General features: G+C 44.9%; 1 protein-coding gene across 1 annotated transcript in view; it reads right to left on the reverse strand.

The window, feature by feature from the left end:
* The window catches only part of KIF4A (kinesin family member 4A), a gene marked incomplete in the record, with an annotated part of 2,786,372 nt that overhangs the window by 1,668,631 nt on the left and 1,101,305 nt on the right, over nucleotides 1–16,436 (reverse strand). Inside the window, 1 exon segment of the mRNA XM_044057419.1 lies at nucleotides 1,260–1,363. Within this exon segment, the coding sequence (XP_043913354.1) occupies nucleotides 1,260–1,363 (104 nt within the window).

Raw genomic sequence — 16,436 nt, forward strand, 5'->3', positions numbered from 1 at the left:
ACAAACAGACTATTTACAGAGATTACATAAGTAAGCAAGTTAAACAAGTTCCACAGGTTACAGTTAGTCCTGAGCACAAGTCAGGATTAAATTAAATTACACAGTAAACTGGTTAACAGATTTTTACACATTCGAGTTAGCCTGGCTTGATACATTGACATAGCCAGTTAAGTGACAAATGTTGTTTGAGTCTAGTTTTAAATTGACCTAAGGTGGAAAGTAAGGTAATATCAGCTGGAAGAAGCTGGAATGGAGGAACATGTACAAAATGTCCCAAAGTGAAAGCCAGAGATGGACCTTTGCCATAGTCCTAACCTAAATCTTCTGCTGTAAATGAAGGCCAGGCTTGTAACGATCTTCGTTATTTGGGAGTTGGAGGCACCGAAAACCTCATCTTAACTGATGTCAAGATCCCTGCCACTATTCCATACAAACCCTAAGGTACTAAATAGATTGCTCATCTGCTGGTAAATGGTGTGATCCTCCCCTGATGCTACCAGGAACTCCATTTCCTCATTTCACATCTCAAAACTGAACAGAAACTGTAAAAACAACCATTTCTTAGAGGGAAAAATCCATAGCAATGCAGGGGTTTTAACAATTGCAAGGTTTAAGATCTAAACTATACAAAAGGCAGAGGGAAATTTTTATGAAGGATTAAATCATGGCATGCATCTTCATAAGTGATTTTCATTCAACAGGAAAGTTCTGCAGAAAAATCGAGAATTTCTAACTGGTGAAAGGGATTAAACAAAGCATTAGGATCCATCAAAAAATGTCAGGTCAGGTATACTACTTTGTCTTCTGAAATAAAATGTGCAAAACAAGAACAAATTCAATGGCACATTGTTAAGTTAAGCAGGTACATTAAGACTAGAAATAAATTCATTCCTGTTAATTACTAGTAGGTTCAACAGGGGGGAAAACATAATAGTTTCAACTGGCAGAGGGTTGTGTCCATCTGTGTCTGATCACTAGTAAGCGCTGAACAGCAGAAGACAACATTGGTGGATGGAATTTGAAGGCATATAATTCACATCACTGCCATCCAAGAAAAGGAACATTACCAAACTTGTGCACAAAGATGCACATACTGTCAAGATCCTTCACTGAAAGGGTCCAACAAAAGGTAAAAGAAACTTATAATTTTGCTATGCTCCCCCAAATTAATATTGCATGTCATGTTCAGTTTACCTCCTCAGCATAAAATCACCACACCAAAAAATGTTAATCTTGATTTCCATATCAAATTCACTTACTTGGCTTGGTTGGAATCTTTCTTAACTGAGTGGAGGGCAAAAATTAGTTCTTCCTTCTCCTTCTGCAATGCAGAGACTTCAGATTCCAGGACTTTAATATTTTCCTGAACCAGCAAGCAAAGCAATAAAAACAAATATACAGACATTACATATACCTATACACACAAAAACAGGCATATACAAATACAGAAAAATAAAATCTTTGTGAAGGCTGCCAGCCCAGCTAGCTAGAATTTTGCAAATAATTCTGTCATTTGTGAATAGTAATATGATTTGTATGTTTGCCCTACAAATGTAAGAAAACTGTATGCTATGTGCTGAGCATCAAGAGTGCAACCACAGTGTACCCTACTGGAAAAGAACAGATTCAACTTGCAAAACTGTAAGAAAACAAGTTGACAAGTAAAAAGTTCGATTGCATTTACTACAGCTAGAAAACAATGTCTGCGGCTAGAAATTCTATTCTCTGGAAACTTTTAGTTATGTACTTACCATAACTTCGGATGTATGGGATCCATCTCGCCTACATTCACAACAGATGGGTTCGGAGCCGATCCATCGGCTCCGACTCGGCAACTAATACACTAGCACGAAGTCTCTCATTGGCTGGGCTACTCCCTATCCCAGGATGCACTACACCTGCTTCCCCAGATCTTGTTTGTTCGCTTTCATACATCCATGCAAACACAGAAAAACTAGTAGTCACTATAACCAACTAAAGTTCAAGAAAAAACGCCAAGAAAAAAAAGACTACAGCTCCTCTAAATCCAAATGGAAGGGGGAAGGAGGGTGGGTACTTATGAATGTAGGCGAGATGGATCCCATACATCCGAAGTTATGGTAAGTACATAACTAAAAGATGTAATGGGATCCTATCTCGCCTACATTCACAACAGATGGGACAGCGTCCCTAGCACCTACATCCCGGGTGGCTCATTGGAAAACACTCCTGAGAACTGTGGAACCAAAGGAAGCTCTGCCTCGAGAAACCACATCCAATTTGTAATGAGAAATGAAAGTGTGCGGAGAAGTCCAGGTTGCTGCAGCACAAATATCATCTATTGATAACTTTATTCTATTATTCTACTCTATTGAGAACGGAAGTAGCCATTGCCCTGGTAGAATGAGCCTTGACTGGAAAGGGGAGGTCTTTGTTAGCCTGTGAATAAATAAAAATGATACAATCTTTAATCCATTTAGATATGGAGGTTTTTGTTACTGGTTGACCCAATTTGTTCACTGCAAATGAAACAAACAATTGATTTGATTTCCGCGTTTGAGCGGTTCTATTCAAATAAAAACTCAGTTGTCTATGTACGTCCAATTGATGCAAAGTATATTCTGCGTTATTAGAGAATTCTGGAAAAAAGACAGGGAGTTCTATAGTTTGTTGAATACAGAAAGAGGAGGCCACTTTTGGTATAAATGCAGGGTTTAATTTCAATGAAACTCTATGCTTGTGAAAAATCAAATAGGGAGGATCAGAACAAAGAGCTTGAAGTTCTGAAACTCGCCTGGCAGACGTTATGGCTACTAAAAAGGCCGTTTTCCAAGACAGAAATTTTAAATCACAGGTAGCAGCTGGTTCGAAAGGACGGGCAGTTAGGGCAGCAAGAACCATATTCAAATCCCAAGGGGGGACAGGATGAGATAAAGGAGACCTAAGGAGCCAAGCCCCTTTAAGGAAAGCCTTACAAAGTTTGAGAGACATCAATGAAGGTTCAAATGAAGCATGAAAATTAGAGATCGCCGCTAGCTGAACCTTAATGGTAGAAACTGAAGAGCCCGACTGAAAAAGGGAGGCCAGAAAATTCAGAACCTCCGATATTGGTGCAGTGAGAGGATCTATACCCCGTTCTTGAGCCCAGAAGGCAAACCTTTTCCATTTACTGGAATAAAGTTTGATGGTGGAAGGTTTATGAGAAGACAGTATGTGGACCACGTCCGGCGAAAGAGCATTGTCTCGGACTAAGGATGGAAGTGGAGTAACCATGCTGCTAACTTCAGGGACCTGAGACACGGATGAAGCCGTCCTGACTGATGAGTCAACAGGTCTGGCACCGGATCCAGAAACCATGGACCTTCTATCGCATGCCTCTGTAGGAAAGGAAACCAAACTTGACGAGGCCAGTGCGGCAATCAAAATCATCTCGCTCTCCATGTAAATGGCCTTCTGTATCACCCTCGGTAGGAGGGGAACGGAGGGAAGGCGTAGAGAAGACCGGGGGGCCAAATGTGAGTCACAGCGTCCCTGGGAATCTGTCCCTGAGAAGGGAACAGTGTGAAGAACTCTCTGCATTTCGCATTGTGAGGGCTGGCAAACAGGTCGCAGCAAGGAAGACCCCATCTGTCGAAGATTTTCGCAGCTATACCCTGGTTGAGGGACCACTCGTGGGGTAAAAGAATGGTCCTGCTTAATCTGCCCGCAATCACATTGGACTTCCCCGGTATGTGCGTTGCCATTAGAAAGCGGTTGGTAGCTACCGCCCAGTGCCAAAGTCTCATGGCCTCTCTGCATAGTGGGTAAGACCTGGTTCCACCTTGCTTGTTTATGTACCACACCACCGACATGTTGTCGGATAGGATAGCACGGGCCCTGTGGGAGAGCGTGATGGAGAGCTTGGAGTACCAATAGTACCGCCTCATCTCCAGGACATTGATATGCAAATGCGTTTCCTGGATCTGCCATGTGCCTTGGACCGACCTGTCCAGGTAATGACCCCCCCCACCCTACCTGGGAGGCGTCCGTAGTCACAGTGGCAACGGGACGTTGAGGTATAAAGGGTCGCCCCTGGTCGAGATTTGATTGGAGAAGCCACCAATGCAGATCTCGATGGCAACTTTCCGTGATTATGATTAAGTGGTTCAAGGGAAGTTCCTGATAAGACCATTGAACCGACAGTAGCCATTGTAAAATTCGCATGTGAAGTCTGGCCAAGGGAACTAAAAGTATGGTTGACGCCATCGAGCCCAACAGTTGTAGGATCCGATGGGCCGGGGCTCTTAGTAGGAGAAGACAGGATTTGACATGATCTTGTAGGACCTGAATTCTTGCTGCCGGTAAAAGGCGCATTCTTTTTGTGTCTAAGTCTGCGCCTATGAAAGTAATACGCTGAGATGGCTGTAGTACAGATTTTTGTAAATTGAACGTGATCCCTAAGAAACGGCCCAAGGTGAACGTGACTCTGAGCGCTTGGAGTAGTAGATGCTCGGAGGTGGCAGTAAGGAGCCAGTCGTCTAGATAAGGAAACACCTGGAATCCCAGCCTTCTCAGGTGAGCAGTTACCACTGCCAGACACTTGGTGAACACCCTGGGGGCTGTGGTGAGACCAAAGGGCAGTGCTCGGAATTGGAAATGACTGACTCAGAGGCGGAAGCGTAAATGTCTCCTGGACTCTTGAGCTATGGGAATGTGATAGTAAGCGTCCTGGAGATCTATGGAGCACATCCATGCATCTTTTTCCAGCAAAGGAAGAATAGATTGAAGAGTGACCATTCGGAATTTGGACTTCTTTACGAAACGATTCAATGAACTGAGGTCCAAAATGGGCCTGAAGTCCCCTGTCTTTTTTGGTACCAAAAATAATCTTGAGTAAGTTCCTAATCCGATCTGGTCGATGGGGACAGGCTGGATGGCTCTTTTTTTCTAGCAGCTTTGACACCTCTAATGCTGCCTGATCCCGCTGACTGGGTGGTACGTCCAGGATTTCCCTTGAAGAAAGGGGGGGTTTGTTGAAGGGGATGATATAACCTCCGGTAATAATGCGAAGCACCCACTGATAGCTTGTTATGGATTCCCAAGCTTGTGGGTGCGCCGCAAAACGACCCCCGACTGGCTCCAGAGTTGCACAGTCGGGCAACAACTCAGGAACGCTGGTTGTATGAAGAACCACAAAAGGAATCGCGGTCTCCAGAGTTACGGGGGCCTCTGCCACCTCTGGGGCGGCGTCTTCCAAAATCCCCCCCCCCCTGCCTCTGGAGGGGGAATTACTGGGTGGAGTAGGGAAAGACTTCTGAGATTTTCTAAACCACATTTTCCCTCCTCTCCGAGCCTTGGGGTAAGGCCTAGAAGGAGCGGAAAATCGGGCCCCAACGGCAGTCAAAGTCTTGCCCTCCTGCTCGCACCGAGTTAGTGTGTCCTTCACCTTGGGTCCAAACAAAGATGACCCATCAAAGGGGCCGTGAAGGAAGACTTGAAGGCCTCCATGAGCGAACACAAGCGTAACCAGGCTTGTCTCCTGAGAGCAACGCCTGTTCCTGCTCTACTCGCCCCTTGCCGCATATGAAATGAGCCTCATGGACGAGTTAACAATAGAAAAGAGGGTAGTCATCTGTGCGCCAACAGTCGGGGCCAGCGCCTCAGGTAGGTTACCAACAAGAGAGTCATTTAGCTCTTTGAGAAGATCCCTTTGGAGCCTCGTAAAATGACATAAGTAGTTCAGCGACCGTAAGGCAAAGGCCGCTGAAGACAGGGTACGCTCCATCTATCCATGCTCCTAGAATTCTTATTAGGAGGATGAATAGACGTCGAAGCCTCTGCCACGTCCTGCTGTGTGGCAGAAGCCACCACCAAAGCATCTACAGGCACACCCTTTGTGAGAAACTCCTTCTGGGGGGGGGGCTGATAAAAATTTATTGGGCCTCGCAGGCACCGGTTCCACAGAATCAGGGTGTTCCCACGCCCGAGAAACCAAATCAAGGAGTTCATCGAAGGGCGGAGACACCCAGGAGGCGGAAGGCTGGGCCCCAAAGGCCTTGAGGAAGACTGACTCCTCAGCTGAAGGGGTTTTGGCCTGCCAGTCACCTCTCTGTCTCAGAATCTCCAATATGTCTGAGGAGATATCATCCGAAGATGATTTGGGAGACCCTTCTGCGTCATCGAGGTCAGTATCCGATGTAACAGACTCATCTTGGGAGTCTATGTGCTTCCTCTTACACAATTTCTTCCTTGGGGGTTCGTCCGAAGCAGATTCGGACGGACCACCCGGAAGAAGGGAACCGCCGATGGGGGTATCCTCAGGCCCTGGGGCCCCGCTGCCGGGGGGCTGCAACACAACAGAAGCACCAGTCTCCAAATCTAGGGACGGTGAGGTAGAATCTTGTTGAACCGGCAAAGACATGGCTAGCGCGCTCCTCATAACCTCAAAGGCCGGACCTCCAGAATCCAAGGAGGTCGCTGGTCTAGAGACCACGATGGCACCAGGAATTCCAGCAGCCGATGCCCCAAGAGGAAGACTAGGTACCAAGCACCCAAACCTAAAGTATTCCCTCGGCCCGGCTGAAGAGGTCGCAGTGCCAAACCCTGAACCGGAGGACAGGGTAGGAAGCACAGTCGGAACCGAGAGACCTGTAAGGGGTCTCTGCTCCGACCGTATGGCTCCACATTGCTCCACCACCACTGGCTCCAACGGCTCCGAAGAGGTTGGAGGAGGAATCAAATGTGTTGGAGGAGGGATCGGCTCCGAAGCAAACTGTGCTGGAGCCGAGACCATTTTAGTAAACACTGGAGATTGGAATAGCTTCTGTAAAACCCTATCCAGGTCCGAATCTGAAAGTCTTGATGATTTAGAGGAGGTAGACAATCGAGAAGACTTTCCTCTCGGCTCCGAGAGAGAAGGGGACCGGCTCCGAAACGGCTCCAATGCTATCGGCGCCGACTCCACCACAGCATGGACCTCCATCGGCACTGAAGGAGCCTTCTTCGGAGCCGAGGGGGAAGAGTCTGAGCTGCACACTTCCACCGGCTCCGAAGCCATTGGAACCGATGGAGGTGATTCACCTCTCGACACTCCAACTTGCGGCCCGGGCAATGGAGCCGAGGTAGGAGGTATCGAGGCAGACCTTCACCCTCGGCCCCGAAGTCAGTGGAGCCGAGGAAGAAGAGGTCAATTTAGTCTTTTTAGAAGTCGGCTCCGACGGACTTGTCGGAGCCGACTATCTTTTCTTTTTGGAAGCAACAGGTGGATCTAAGGCTTCCTCAAAAGAAGGTTTGATAAGCCCTTTCAATATTAACTTGTTCTTGCGTTCTTGAAGAACTCTAGCGGAGAACGCATGACAGACGCTACAAGTCTCTTGCAGATGTTTCGGCCCCAAACAATAAACACAGACTGAATGACTGTCTGTAATGGACATCTTGTAATTGCACAGAGTGCATTTTTTAAAACCTGACTTTTGTTCCTTGGACATGATACAAGCCACAACAAGTAAAAAACTCTATGGAAATCTTACTCTACCACAACAAGTATAGCACTACACACAAAATGCGCCAACTGAAAAGCGCGAGACACACTGGCGCGAGTTCTGGTGAAAGTTTACCTCACAACAATTAGAAACCAGTTAAACGGCCCAAAGCCCTCTAATTTAAACGGCTTTGCCCGAAAAACAACTAACCAAAAGTTAATTAAACCTAATAGCACTCAAAGGTAGGGCAAAGGCCCTCTAACTTAAACGGGCCTTGCCCGACAGAATAAATTAAATTTTTGGAAACACTCAAGCACTCAAATAGTAAGAAATAGTAAGCAATAGCTGTTAAAACAGCTGTTTGGTTAATATAGACAAAAATTCCCTTAGGTCAAGGACCAATAAGGTAAAAAGAAACACTTAGCTCCAGCCAAGTCGAGACCACGTCCAGCTTGTTAAGCGGCAAACGAGATCTGGGGAAGCTGGTGTAGTGCATCCTGGGATAGGGAGTAGCCCAGCCAATGAGAGACTTCGTGCTAGTGTATTAGTTGCCGAGTCGGAGCCGATGGATCGGCTCCGAACCCATCTGTTGTGAATGTAGGCGAGATAGGATCCCATTACATCATAAATAATTAAAAGTTTCTAAGGTAAAAGTGTTTTAAGTTTTAAAACTTCCTGTTCCAGGCAAGCTTCTAAGAGAGAAGTATTTTTAACACAGAGGTGTTATATTTTAAGTTTCTGTTAGCCTGGGAACTAAAGGCAGAGGTGACAAGGACAATGTAATCAGAGATAAATTACTATCAAATATTTTTGCTGGGTTAAGAACCATCTCAGAGAGCGAGTCTCTGCATTTTGTATCTTGTCGTTGGACCTGTAAACATCCATTCAGCACTTGCATTTGCTTTGCTCTGTAAGCAAGACTTTGATCATAATATCTCTCGTAGAGACAGATAGGAATACAGTAAGATAAGTTTAGATGTTTTCTGTATATATGCGAGATTGTCCTGGAATGTTGTTTTAAAGTATTTCCTGTGATTCTGAACTCTGTTGTCACTGTGTTGAGTTATTGAGTACTGTCTTGTTCTTTTATTATTATTAAATATGTTTAAACCTTTTAATTGTGGCTGGTTTGTTTAAAGATATGCAAGCTCTTAGAGTAATTACATATGTATTTGGTGACACTTTACAGGCCACTCTAATAGCCTTAGTTTGGTCACAATTACCATTAGGATAATAGTGACATTGCACAGTGGGATTGGTCACCCTTTAGGGAAGGGCCTTATAGTAGCTGAAAAAGAGCTGGCTGGTGGCAGTGATTACTACTTTATAGTCTGGGCAGAAGGGGGCATAGCTAGTGAAGCTGTGCCAACCTTCCCCAGGAGTGTGTGTGTTTGCATATAAATCAAATCTCCAAGTGTGTGTGTGTGTGTGTCAGCTACTTGGGCAGGGACACGAAACACTGGTTTGAACAGCGGGTGCTGGAGGTTTTGGCTTGACCACTTGGCTGAAATCTTAACCTTATAGCTGTGCCAGTGGGGAGTATTATTGAGGATCTGGAGAGAGAGGTAGAAACTAGCCCCAGACTGACTGATCTCTGTGTGCTCTTAAGGGAAATTGTACTTTACTGTGTGTGTACTTGTCACCCTCCCAATATGCATGTCCCTCACTGGTGTTAGTGGTGAGGATTGAGGCTGCTTGATTACTGGGCCAGTGCAGGGGCGTCACAACCTTACATACACTACCAAGGATTTCCAACCAGAGTTTTGAAGGAGCATAGTTTAAATTACAGGCTAGTTATGAAGCTGTTTCATGAGCAAAAAAAAAAAAATTTCAGACTCCTAGCTTATTTTTATTTTCTGCAGCAGAGATGTCATTTTATTTTAATCTTTTAAAGTAATTAAAGATGAGCATTACAATTGTACATCCACAAAAAGTACAGTTTTGTACCTACCATAAATGTAGATGTTAGAGTGAATACACTGCTGCAGTCATCACACTTGAGTTATCCTGCTGTCAGGCAGTCCCGCAGTCGGCCTGAATTACAAAGTCTTGGTCCAGCGTCGGTTACTGTCGCTTCTTTTCTGACGTCAGTGCGCCAGGGGTATACAAGATGCAGCAGACGTCATTTCTTCAGTTTTTCTTGCCCCAGATGTCAGGTGCCCCCAAAAAGGTAGGCAATGCAAATTGCTAATAAAACATACATAAGAAAAGCAATCAAATACTTTGTTACCAGCAAATATTTCCCATAGGCAGCATAGGGTAGAATACTAGGGTAAGTAACGGCAAGTAAGAGGGGAAGGAGGGAGGGTAATCTGGACTGCAGCAGTGTATACACTCGAACATCTACATTTATGGTAGGTACAAAACTGTACTATGTTCATCGTGTTACACTGCTGCAGTCATCACACTTGGGTAGAATCCCAAAGCAGAGGTACGGTGGCTGGTTCTATAAGGCATTAGGGGTAGCTATAAGGCCCTGCAGAACTGCAGTGGCAAAGACAGCTCTGGATTTAGAGTAAAGAGGCAGATGGTAATGCTTGGTGAAGGTATGTACAGAACTTCACGTTGCTGCTTCCAAAATGTCCTTTGTAGGTACTCCTCTGAGGTAGGCAGTTGAAGTGGCTGTTGCCCTGGTGGAATGAGACCTAATGTTGTTAGGCGCAGTTTTCCCATGATGTATATAGCAGAAACGTATGCAATGGCCTATCCATTTTGAAATGGTCTATTTTGAAATGGCTTTTCCATGTGTTCCTGCAGCATATGATACAAACAATTGCTCAGTTTTTCTGAAAGCTTTAGTTTAGTCCAAGTAGAATCGTAACTGCCTGTGTATGTCCAAGGAATGCAGTAGTCTCTCCCCTTTATTCTGTGGGTTTGGATAAAAAGTTGGCAAGTGAATAGTTTGCTTTAGAGCCACACTTGATACCACCTTTGGCATAAAAGTAGGGTTTGTTCTTAAAGACACCCTGTCTTGGTGGAATATGATGAAAGGTTCCACTGCCATTAGTGCCTGCAATTCTGAAATTCTTCGTGCTGAGGTTATTGCCAGGAGCAGAGCAGTTTTCCAAGAGAAATTTTAAGTCTGCTGAGTTAGCTGGCTCAAAGGAGGTAAAGTTAATTTCTCCAAAACAAAGTTGAGGTCCCAAGTTGGAGTTGGTGCTCTACAGGGCAGTCTTATGCTTTTAGCCCCTCTGAGGTACTGTTTTACCAAAGGATGAGAAAAAATTGGTGGATCTGTGTTGTAATGAGCAGAGATGGCAGAGGCATGGATCTTAATGGATGAAAAGGCGAGGCCCTTGTCCAACATCTCAGTCAAGTATTGTAGTATCTGAGGAATATTTGGGACAAGAGGGTCAAGGTTGTTAAACTAGTTCCAGGCACAGAATCTCTTCCATTTATCCAAATAGGCTTTCCTGGTACTAGGCCTTCTGGCCTCCAGAATGACATCCATAACAGCTTTGGAGTGAAGCACTGACTGCTTGACTAAGGAATCTTCCATGCAGCCAGGTTTAAAGTCTTGAGCTGGCCGTGAAGCATCTGATTGTTTTGCTGAGTCAGAAGTTGAGATTTGAAGCAAAATCCATGGTGGTCCTTGTGCTAAGTTCTTTAAGAATGGGTACCAGTGCTGGCGTGGCCAGTCTGGGGCAATCAGGATCATCTTTGGCCTTTCTTGTCTGGCTTTTATGAGTACCTTTGAAAGGAGAGGCAGTGGTGGGAAAGCATATACTTGCAGGTTTTTCCAGCTGAATGTAAGGGCATCCACTTTCCATGCTTGTGGGTGGTAAGTCCTTGTGCAGAATTTCTATAGCTGGCAATTCATTGGGGGATGTGAACAGAGCTATGCCCAGGCTCCACCATTCCTGTGTTATCATCCTTAACATTTGTGGTTGTACTTTCCACTCGTGCGGATCCATGTTTCTGCTTAAGTCGTCTACCAGTGTGTTTTGCTCTCCTGGCAGGAATTGTGCTTGCAGATGAACTTTATAGGTTATAGCTGTGTTCCACAAGGTCATGGCTTGTTCTGCAGAGGGGATATAAATGAGTGCCCCCTTGTCTGTTTATGTACCACAACTGTGGTGTTGTCGCTTTAGAAGTAGTTGTCCTGGATGCAGAAAGTCCTGGAAAGCTATAAGGGCATTTTGCACAGCTAGCATCTCTTTTTGATTGACGTGAAGTTGCCTTTGTTCTGCGGGCCACTTGCCCTGAATACATTTTCCTGCCATGTGTGCTCCCCAGGCATAATCTGAAGCATCTGTTGTCAGTGTTTGCCTGGCTGTGGGTTGAGTGAAAGCCTGTCCCTTGTTGAGGTGACGGGCTTGAGCCCAGCATCGAAACTCCTGTTGAAGGCAATGAATAAGTGGTATTACTGTTTCCAAACTGTGACAGTGTTGAGACCAGACACTCTTTAGGTACCACTGTAGTTTCCTCATATGCAGTTTTGCATATGGAATTAGTAGTATGCAAGACGCAATGTAACCCAAGGCCTGCAGAATTTTTCTTGCAGGGAGTTGAGTTTTTGTTGCCATCAATTGGAAATATTGAGTCAATTCTCCTTGCTTGTCTGGCGTGAGATAAGCCATCTGGGCAGTTGTATTTAAGCTAGCACCCAGGAATATCATCTCTTGTGAGGGCACTAGTTTTGATTTATTTTCGTTTAATGTGTACCCTAGGCAAATTAGCAGTCTTTTTACAAACGCCAGATGCTTTAGAAGAATGTCTTTGCTCTCTGCTTGAATAAGGCAGTCGTCCAAATATGGGTAAATCTGAATTCCTTTTTGTCTGCAAAATGCAAATACTGGTGCCAGGCATTTTGTGAAGACCCTGGGCGCAGTAGATAAGCCTAAGGGCAGTGCAGAGAATTGGTAGTGCATTGAACGTGCTAAGAATTCTGAGGGATCTTCTGCAATTTTGTCTGATAGGGACATGCAGGTATGCCTCCTTGAGGTCCAATGTTACGAGCCAAGCTTTCTTGTCCAGCATAGGAAGAAGCTGCTGTAGTGTCAACATTTTGAATTTTGGAACATCCAGGTAAGTATTTAAAGAAAGATCCAGAATGGGCTTCCAGGGTTTGTCCATTCTGGAAACCAGAAAGAGTTGAGTAAAATCGTTGTCCTTGCTCCTGTGTTGGTACCATTTAAATAGCTCTCATGTCCATGAGTGCTGTAATTTGCCTTTGAGCCTCTGCCCATTGATTTGGTGGCAGATTTGGCATTCCTTTTAACCTTGGCAGAGTGTGAAAGTGGAACCTGAAACCTTGATACACAATATTGAGAACCCATTTGTCCTGGGTGATTATTCGCCAATTGTGACTGAAAGTGCCAGTTTCCCCCCCAAGGGCGCTGCCAAGAGAGATGTTTGGCAGCTGTAGTGGGAAGTCATTGGGTCTGCTTTTTATAAGGTTGAGGCCCGTCTTCCCCTTCTTTCTGGGTTGAAGCACCCCATTGTCGAGGCCTTAAGTACCTTGTGGCTGGCCTCTGCCTCTTGGATGTCTGTATCTTCCCCTTTGAGGCCTGTCAAACTGGAAAGGACCAATTCTTTGTTGGCCAATTTCTGCTAAATCGAGGAGGCTGAACCTGTAAGAAATCCTTCACCGTTTGCATAGATTTTTGCTTTATCCTCCATTTCTTTAATACCTCTTCTGCCTTGACTCCAAATAAAACATCCTGCTGCAAAGGTGCATCCAATAATTTTGCTTTAACATGATCTGGTAAGATCTGTTCTTTTAACCAAGCATGTCTTCTAATGACGGACCCTGTAACTGCTGCTCTACAGGAGGCCTCTAAAGAATCAAAACCACATTGCAAAGTATGTTTTCCCACTTGTTCAGCTGCATGCAATAAATCCTGCATTTCCTTAGAGTTAGGAAGATCTGAACTTGGAAGCATTTTTTTGTTTCAACTGAGACATCAAATATTGCTGATATTTAAGCATGTGAAACTGGCAATTTAGTGCTCTCATTGCTAAAGTTGCAGATGTGTATACTTTCCCCATCTGTCTAATGCCCTGGAATCTGTCAGAGGGGACTGGATTTTTTGCTGTAGAGGCCTTAACCCCCTTTGGGACCCTGGGAAATAGTTTCAGGTCAGCAACAGGGCTTTTATAAAGGAATTTGTTAGAATCAGGGACTCTAATATCTGTCTGGCTTAACGGGAGCTGAAGGTAAAGAATCAGGATTTAAGCTGGATTCAGCATACACATCATCCACAATATCTAACACTGACGGAATAGCAAGGGGTCTGTGTTGAGGTAATAAAAGGAAATCTGAGCCTTTTCTTGGATTCTGAATAATCCTGGCCCTCCCAATGCAAATGCTCCCGCATGGTATGTAAGGTTTCCCCAAAGGAGTAGCCCTCTGGAGGAGAGGCTGAAAGAAAGGATTCCTCAGCATCAGAGTCCTCATAAGGGGGTAAAGAGTATCCTTGGTCTGAGGATGAATCTGAGGAGATGGACACCTGGTCGGATGAGTCAGTCTGCATCCTGTCTAGGCCTTTTATCAGGAGGAGGGTGGGACCCCCTGATCAGAGCAATTAGGTCTTCGGCCATTTTGAGCATCTGTTTCTTGGGCATGGAGGCCTGTGCTGGTGAATGCTGAAGTTGTTTCTTTGTTTTAGATTTAGCAGAAGACTTAATGGTTAACCGAGTATGCCTGAAACACCCTCTGAAGCTGCGGGTTTGTTCAGCTACTCTGGAGCCCTCTCTGAAGGGTTAGACTCGGTAGGTCTCAAGTCTGGTGTATCCAAAGGCCCAGCCATCTCCACGTGGGAGTCTGAGGCGGCCTGCGGTTCTAAAGAAGCGGTCGTCAGGGGCTGTGAAGGCGCCTCACTGAAAACCGGAGAACCGGCGACTGGCCTAGAAGAGGCTTCTTCGTCAGTTTTGGGCCTCGGATGCCCGTCCTTGTCTTTGCGCTTTTTGTGTATTCCGGTCATCGGTAGTTCTGACAGCATGGTGTAATTGAATTTTCTGCCAAAATAATGTTAGGCAAAATCAAACCGACGTTTAATAGTGCACTTGTTAAACCTAGCACAAAACCGACAACCAGTGACGTCGTGGTCTGGGCCTAGGCATGGGATACAATAGGAATGGAAATCCTTATGAGGTATTTGCTTCCCACAAGAAATACAATTATTAACTTTTACTGACATCGGTCTGAGGCAAGAAAAAGTTTCCCCAGCGGGGTACTTAGCTTTGTAGAAGACTTCGGTTCTGGATTCGGAATGAAAATCTCAGGAGTCGGCTGACTGGCACTTGCGAACTGCTTTTGCATTGGGCAGCGCGCGGCAAGAAAGACTGAAGAAAATGGCATCAGCTGCATCTTGTATACCCCTGGCGCACTGACAGAGAAGAAGCGACAGCAACCGACGCCGGACCAAGACTTTGGAACTCGGGCCGACTACGGGGCCGCCTGATGGCAGGATAACCCAAGTGAGATGACTGCAGCAGTGTAACACGATGAACATAAATACAAATACAGAAAGACAGATGTGCTCTTCACAAAAAAAGACAATTTACCTTTAAACTCCAACTTAAACCATCACAAACTGTTCAATTAAATGGGGGATACTTACACTCAACCTCAGCCAGCAACAACTGCTCATGTTCTCCACCCTATATGGTGAATTTGGAACTTGCCAAGACTTTCCCTTGCTCTTCTATCAAATCTTCCGATACATTTAACACTTGCAACATTTAAATATGTAACATTTTAGAATAAATCCACAATCCAATTACAAAAAGTGTTCAAGAATCAGACAAAATGAAAGTTATATACTACCATAATAATAGATCTGTATGGTGTTTCTATCCTTCCGCAACTGATGGGTCTCTGATCCGGCCTCCGCTGCCTTTTTCAGACAATCTCTAGTTCAGGCTCCAACCCTTAACCTACAATTCCCTCCTATCCACAACATTACCTGAGATTATATTTGCCCTCAAATCCTGCAAGAAACATTAAATTCTAAATATGTACTACTAGAAGAATGCATGACATAGCAAACAAAAATCTGCACTGGAGTTGCAACAGTATATAATGCTATATCAATGGCAGCACCCACAATCATACCAGAAGCCAAAGGAAGAAAAACTTTCACGAGATGGAAAGGAGGAGAGGAGCTGAAGGATGGAAAAAAAATCTATTGTTTTGTATTAGATGCTGTCTTTTCTACCCATTCCTCAACTGATGGGACAGAGTCCATACCTACTTAGTTCCACAGGTGATCACATGACTGATGTTCCAGACGCTAGCAGAACCGAAAACAAACCTATCTCTGGAAAGCATACCCAATTTGTGAACGGGAAAAAAGGTATGAATACTAGACTAGGTGGCAGCAGCATAAATGCCATCAATTGAGGCCCTTAAAAAGAAGGCAGAAGAGGAAACAGATTGAGTGTGCTTTTGGTGATCTAGGTAAGATCAAACCTTGTTTATATACATGGAAGATTCTGCAAGTCAACCCTCTGCCCAAGTTAACTTTCAACAGACCTTCACCCATCGTGGCTTTAGAACATGAAATTTTAAGTTATGTACTTACCATAACTATGCATTTGTGTTGTCCATTTTCATTTTTACTCAAAGTATGAGCTCGGATCAGAGACGGCCACTTTTCTTTGCAGTCTAAGAGCCTACTCTAAAGCTTCTCCATTTACCCATAATGTCCCTGTTAACTGCACTCCCTGAAAGTTTGCTGTCTCTAAGCTGTTTGAAAAATAACATCCTTAAAACTGATAGAAAAAAGTACAGTTTTGTACCTACCATAAATGTAGATGTCCGATAGATATGCAACTGCAGTCCTTACATATGGGTTGTCCTGCCTCAGGCAGCCCATGGTCAGCCGGATTCCAAAGTCTGGGTCCGGCGTCGGCTGATGTCGCCTCCTCCCCGACGTCAGAGCGGGCTGGGGTATAAAAGCATCAGCCGACGCCATCTTCCTCAGTGTTTCTTGCCCCAGATGCCCTCCAAGGAAGGCTAAATTTAGAACTGGATAAAAATTCCAGACAAAC

The sequence above is a fragment of the Protopterus annectens genome, chromosome 15.part0 (genome assembly GCF_019279795.1).
Source record: "Protopterus annectens isolate FY-2018-M chromosome 15.part0, PAN1.0, whole genome shotgun sequence".
NCBI lineage: Eukaryota > Metazoa > Chordata > Ceratodontiformes > Protopteridae > Protopterus > Protopterus annectens.